We start from the raw sequence: 6,785 nt of genomic DNA, 5'->3' as shown, positions 1-6,785 counted from the left end.
TTTGGAGCCTGTCCTGGAACTAGCTCTGTAGACCAGGCTGGTCTCGAACTCACAGAGATCCGTCTGCCTCTGCCTCCCAAGTGCTGGGATTAAAGGCGTGCGCCACCACCGCCCGGCCAACCTACTTTCTTATAGAACCCAGGACCACCAGCCCAAGGATGGCACCACCCACAGAGGGCTGGGCCATTGACTGCTGCTGGGGCCTCACCTTCAGCCTCGCCTCAGCTGCTCTCCGTCCCCTTCATGCCTGCCATCCAGTGACACCTTGGTGACACTCACACATGACCACATCAGGCCACCAGCACAAGGTACAACCTTGGCTGACTCTGGAACACAGCTTCTGTGTGCCCTCAGGAAACACTTCCCAGGTTTTACCTTAGCGATGCTGGTCTCTTCTTAACCTCTCAGTTCTCAGCATCAAGTGACCAGCATCAATTATCCCATCAATTGTGAAGCAAAGGTGCTGGTCTCCTCTTAATCATCCCAATTCTTCAACCCCAGCTGACCAGAAACACGGCCTCTTAATTAGAATAACAAATGGCCCAGCAGAACCTTTAAACTCCCACGGGCCAGGCCTCCATGGTCTGCACCACTCTCGACATCCCAGCTCCTACAGCCCGCTGAGCTCTCAACACTCAGTGGCTTTTCTAGCCCAAAGTTCCAAAGTCCTTCCACAACCCTCCCCAAAACACAATGTCAGGTCTGTCACAGTGATACCTCATTATCCTGGTACCGGTTTCTGTCCTAGGTAAGGTTACTATTGCTGTGATCAAACACCATGGCCAGACACAAGTTGGGGGAAAAAGGGTTTGTTTGGCTTATGCTTCTACATCGTAATCCATCACTGAAGGAAGTCAGGGCAGGAACTCGAACAGGGCAGGACCTGGAGGCAGGAGCTGATGCAGAGGCCATGGAGGGTTGCAACTTAACTGGCTTACTCCCTCTAGCTTGCTCAGTCTGCTTTCTTATAGAACCCAGGACCACCAGCCCAGATGTGTACCCACCCATAATGGGCTAAGCCCTCCCCTGTCAATCACTAATTAAGAGAAAGCCATTCAAAACCGTGCCATTAGCACACACCTTTAATCCCAGCACTTGGGAGGCAGAGGCAGGCGGATCTCTGTGAGTTTGGGGCTAGCCTGGTCTACAGAGCAAGTTCCAGGACAGCTAGGGCTGTTACACAGAGAAACCCTGTCTTGGAAAAAGGAGGAGGAAGGAGACAGTGAGGGAGTGGATATCTTTGGTAGCCATGACCTCTTATCCCACAGGCTTTCATGAAATCATATATGAAGTGCTCCCCAGTATGAACACAGGAAAGCTCTAGAAAATGACAAGAAAAGGGTGCTTATTTTCATCAATGGTCCCTTACTGGAAACTTTCTTGTATTTTTCCCCTAGGCTGGCAATCAAAAAAAGACATTTGTCTCCAAGTACTAGCTAAGCAGGTCAGCAAGGGCTATCAGTTGGCTGGTTTCTTTGTTAAGTAAACAATAAACTTTAGAAGTGTGCTCTGTAGTCAGGAACAATCCACACCCACCCACCCCTTAAGTGCACCCTTGATCTTGGACAGAGTATCTGGCTGAGGTCCCAATAGCCAAAATGACCACGACAGTTTCCAGAATCTGAATGCACGCACAAACTCGGGCACAACTTTGGAGTGGAGTGATGGACCAGAACTCAGCATGGAGAGCGCTCTCCAGCTCCTGACTGGCAGCATTACATAAGTTTGGACTGAATGAAGGCTTTCCAGCCTGCCTTGACTGGCGAGCTGCAAATGTTAGGACTGGAGATGCTGCTGAGTATTACAGAGCAGGGCCCTCTGCAGGCCCCGCTAGGAGCACCTGAGATGTAGGGCTTTACTCATCGTCTACAGCAGATCAAAGGGTGGCCCTTGTGCTCCAGAGTTGTCACCTTGGGGACCCCAAGAGGGAGCAATGCAGCCAGCCTGAAGCCAGAACAGGCTCTTAGCCAACTCGGTGTCGCAATTGTGAGGTGACACAGAGGTGACCAGGCTCCTGGAGTGAGTCTCTCCTGGTTTCCTGGCCCGAAAGGGGTCTCCACAGTCAATAGAGGAGAGGCTGAGTGCTGCCGAGAGCTGAGCTGGCCTAAGAGGAGGTGGGGTTGGAAGGCTGTGAGCCATGGGCCACACATCCAGTCAGCCTGACTGAAGAAAAGCATTGGTGAGCCAGGGCCAGGGTTAAAAGTTCTGTTCTAGGAGTCAGAGAGCTGACAGCAACTTCAAAGGCTGCAGTTGGGCCGGTGAGATGGTTCCCTGGGTAAGGGTGCTTGCTGGTCGGCATGAAGGCCTGAGTTTGATCCCCAAGACCCACTGTGGGAGGAGAGGATCACCTTTCTTAGGTTTTCCTCTGACTTCCATATGCAGGCTATGGCGTATGGAATTACACACACAGAGAATGTAATTTTTAAGTGGGGGTGGCTGTAGTTAGCAGCACAATCCTTGAGGTCACACAGGGTTAGAGCACACCCAGCTCAGTCTCTCAGCCTCGGGAAGTCTGCACTTGTCCCTGGAGGGCGGTACTTTTGCCGGAAATCCACGCCATGCGCTTGAGGAGTAGGCAGACAAACAGGAGGGAGTGGGCTGAGCGTGGGTGAGGGACCTGTAGCTGGAGGGGGCAGAGCTGAGCATTTTACTAGGAAGTTCATCTTTTCCTTAAATTCTACCACAAATATTTCTGCTGCATAGAGATTTCTCAGAAACACAATCTAAATGGAGACATGACATGCCTTAGTTTCCTGAATCATTTTCTTTTTTAATTTCTTTTTTATTATTTATTAATTTTCCAGCCCGATCTGTTTCCTCTTCCCTCCTCCCTTCTTTCCCCTCCTCCTACCCTTTCTTCCTCCAAGTCTTACTGCAACTCAACTCGATATGCCGTGGCTGACTGACGTACACAGGAGGCCTGCCCATTTTGGGATCATTTCCTACCAGGGTGTTAGATTGTTCACAAGCACAGTTAAAATGCTGCGGTTGGGTGGGGTTGAGGGAGACTGGAGGGATGGCTCAGCAGTCAAGAGCTCTTTTTGCTCTTGATGCTCTTGCAGAGGACCCAGATTCAGTTCCCAGCACCATATGGCAGCTCCCAACCATCTGTAACTTCAGTTCCAGGTATCCAGCACCCTCTTCTGGCACAGAAGTAGTGGATCTGTGATATATGTGTATGTATGTATGTATATGTATATATATTTGCAGTCAAAACAGTCATGCATGTAACATGAAAATAAATATATGCCGGGCGGTGGTGGCGCAAGCCTTTAATCCCAGCACTCGGGAGGCAGAGGCAGGCAGATCTCTGTGAGTTCGAGACCAGCCTGGTCTACAAGAGCTAGTTCCAGGACAGGCTCCAAAAAACCACAGAGAAACCCTGTCTCGAAAAACCAAAAATAAATAAATAAATATATATATATTTTAAAGATGTGCTGTTAGACACATTCATGTCTCTTCCTCAAAAGACCAGCTAGGACCACCTGTGCCAGAGAAGCTGCTAACAGGTCACTCTTGAGTCTCAGTTTGCACTGAGGGGAACTTTGAAATACCTCTGGCCAAATTCATCTCTTTCCCTTCTTGTTCTGGGTGTCGGTTTGCTGCACCTCATGTTTCCCCAGCCCCAGGAGGTCTAAAATCTGATCCTTTTTGGATGCTTTCTGCTGCGTGCATAGTTCCCACGCTCCGCCTCAGATGTGCACTGTGCTGTATGAAAGCTGCATAAACCCCTTAAAGCCTTTGGCGCACTGAACACGGGCATGAGACTGGACCACCATCCACCTCCAGAGTTTCCTCAACCCCTCCCTCCTCCCTAGCCCCTGTGACTCCAGCTACTGAAAGACCCTATCATGGAGTGCATCACGAACCGATGCCTCTCGAGCCACGTGCCTGTGGGTGAGGAAGATCATTGTGTAGTGGGAACCAAGCATCTACCCCCACTGTATAGGCTTGATGACAAATTAAAGTACAGTTCTATTGACCCAACCTGAGAAAGCAAAGAGTTTGCAGGGCTTACACACAGGTCATGAATGAGCTACTTCCATGAACACAGGGAAAGCCATGGCCTTCTTAGTACCAGTTTTGCCCCAGTGTGGCCACTGACTTCCCATAGCTGTACAGATGGACCCCTTCCCTTCAGTTAACCTTCCACGGTCCATATATACCCTGACACACTTCTAGACCATGAGCAGTGAGGGCCAGATCGCATGGTGGTGGGTGGGGAATGCAGGAGTGGGGGCCAGAATGTCGGGGAAGCCCAGTGAGCCACCATTCCCACCTGTGGGGTGTCAGCGGTCGGCAAGCCTGATCTTGGCAGGGGGGGGAGGGGGCTCTTGCAAATAATAACAGCTTCTCTGATAAAGATGGTGGCCGTTACACTGAAAGGATAATGTCTAGAGGACAGGTGTGGAGTAGCATGGCTCCAAGCTGGATTTAAGCAGAGAACCTCCTCTTTTGTGTCCGTAACTATTCTCCTTGGGTGTGTGTGGTTGGCAGGTACCTCCACAGCAGCACGAAGGAGAAATGAGGAAAGAGTCTCCATCTAGTGAGATCCAGAGGCTGCAGGAGCAGAATGCGGGTCTGCGGAACGCTGTTGCACAGATGAGGCGAGAGATGGAAATGCTGAGCAGCCATCTTCCTTCTGCTCAACCGGAAGAGTGCTCGGAGCCAAGCCCTGATCCCCTGGCTGGAGGAGATCCGGCCCCTCCGGGTGAGGGTGTAGCTGTAAGGAGGGGTGGGTGGTGTGGTGAGAGCGGGAGCCCCAGACAAGCTTCTCACCCCAGTCTCTCACCGTAGCCACCCTCTCATAAACCACTGCAAAACTCGGCACTTGCTGGTCCTCCAAGAGAAACAGTGTTTCTTTGGTGACATGGAGGAGAAAGTTCAGGGCACGTATCTGATGGACCTGGGAAGCCATCAGACTGGGCAGAATGAGGCACTGGCGGCAAGGCTGGGGGCCAGACCTTCCCCAAGAGGAGCGTCCTGAGGTGGATCTGAGCTGGCAGCCCCACCTTTGCCTAGTTCCTAGCAGGCACCATGGCTGTTTCCAAGGGTCTGATCCCTGATGTGGGAGTTGTGCCCTCTATGGCCAAAGCCAATGGAAGACAGGCAAGTTCTTCCTCCTGGCCCCAGAACCTTCCTGGAGGATACGGGCTAGGCTGAGAGTTGGGGCAAGAGAGGGCAGGGTCGGAGGCGGCCTTCAAGCCCCGCAGCCGAAACGATAGGCCAGTGACGAGAGTGTGCCGGTGAGCGTGTGCCGTGTTCCCTGGTGTCTCCGCAGATTATGTTCTGGCGCTTGAAGCAGAAATGCAGAACCTAAAGCACAAGCTGAAAGCCCTGGAAGAGCAGCAGCGAGGTGTCGGAGAGTCAGTGACGGTGGCCTTGCCCACTGCCGACGCACAGCCTGGTGCCCACAGCTCCGCAGAAGAGGCTGGTAAGAGCTCCTGGCTACCCAAACCCTGTGCTCACTGTGTGAAGTTAAGGTGAATCCCTGAGGCAGATCTTACAAATGTATGCCTAGCTCCACCGTGTTCATCATCTTCAGACACCCCGTCTCCAGAACCAGGGGTCCCCCGAAGTCCCCGTGTTAGGTGAGAGCTGTTTCCTTGTGTAAGTGGAATGAAATGTGCATGCGCATTTGGCCTATGTTGTGTGTCGGTGAACAATGCCGGACTTCACAGTGCTTCTGCCGTTCACCCTCCGTGCAGTTTGCAGGGCAGCCTTTCCCTGTTTGGCCATCCTAGAGGCTGTCGGGCACATTCTGTCCCTAGTGCATTGGAGAGCATGGACATCTTTTTTCCCGGGCCTTTGGAATCCTTGTCTGCCCTGGCTGTCACGGTGAATGTATCCATTGCTTTTCTGCTGCCGTGACAGGACCCCAAGAACTGGGCCTTACAGCAAAAAGCGTTTGTTCTGGCTGCAGTTGCAGAGGGTTAGAGACTGTATAGACGAGGCTGAGGCCGCAGACAGGTGCAACAACCGAGGAAGGGCGCCTCCGGTGACGCGCCTCCTCCAATAAGACCATGTATCCTAAACCTGCATGGAAACGGTGCCCTCGACTGGGGACCAGGTATTCAAACATCTTAGCCTATGAGGGACATTAGCATCAAATGTTTACGGTGAAATACTCCAGACTGGCCGTAAACAGACGGTGGTGGCCAGTTATGGCCTCGGAGAGACCCTGGAGTTCTGAACAGCGCTCATACTGCCAAGTGCTAGCTGTCTGATGTCCCTGGGTCCCTTGGGGCTCTGCACAGACTTCTGTCCACAGGCCCTTCCCAGGAGTGTTCTGTCCTTGGTGTGGAGTGCTGTGGCCGTGGGCCAGGAGGACAGGCATCTTTCCTGGAACAGGCTTGCCTTGGGCCTTCTCTCCATTCTTTAGTGAGAAGGAGGAGACATGGGTACAGGGTGCATTCCCCTGTACCTGAGCAAGGACGGATGGAAGCTTCTGTGGGTCAGCCCAGGCCCCACCGCTCTCTGCTTCACCTCCCAGAGTCTGTGTGCTGGGTGGTGATAGAGAGCAGACAGTGTGGGTGCCTCTCTGTCCTGTCACACCACCCTTTCCCAGGAAGGAACCCAGAAACTGGTGCAGCTTCCTGATGGCTGCTGCACCTGGCTTGCCAGCGTTTCATGGAGAACGGCCAGAGTTGGGGTCAGAAGTAAGACAGGCTTGTCATCTCATTTCCTGTTTGCAACGATTGGGTCACAATTTAGAACCAGGACTGCTCTGGCCGGAGAGAGATAGGAATGACCAGATAAGTCTTTCTTTCTTTCTTTCTTTCTTT

The 6,785-nt window shown here is 52.3% G+C and overlaps 1 protein-coding gene across 6 annotated transcripts in view; it reads left to right on the top strand.

Moving 5' to 3' along the window:
* Ccdc57 (coiled-coil domain containing 57) overlaps nt 1-6,785 on the top strand; it is a 94,865-nt gene that overhangs the window by 36,330 nt on the left and 51,750 nt on the right. For all 6 annotated transcript variants that reach the window (XM_026780252.1, XM_026780250.1, XM_013347578.2 and 3 more), the window contains 2 exons: nt 4,498-4,711; nt 5,282-5,434. In XM_026780252.1, the coding sequence (XP_026636053.1) occupies nt 4,498-4,711; nt 5,282-5,434 (367 nt within the window). The remainder of the gene's footprint in view (nt 1-4,497; nt 4,712-5,281; nt 5,435-6,785) is intronic.

This window comes from Microtus ochrogaster, chromosome 7, assembly GCF_000317375.1.
Source record: "Microtus ochrogaster isolate Prairie Vole_2 chromosome 7, MicOch1.0, whole genome shotgun sequence".
Taxonomy (NCBI): Eukaryota; Metazoa; Chordata; class Mammalia; order Rodentia; family Cricetidae; genus Microtus; species Microtus ochrogaster.
The sequence above is the reverse complement of the archived record's forward strand: the minus strand, read 5'-3'. Positions and strand labels throughout refer to the sequence as shown.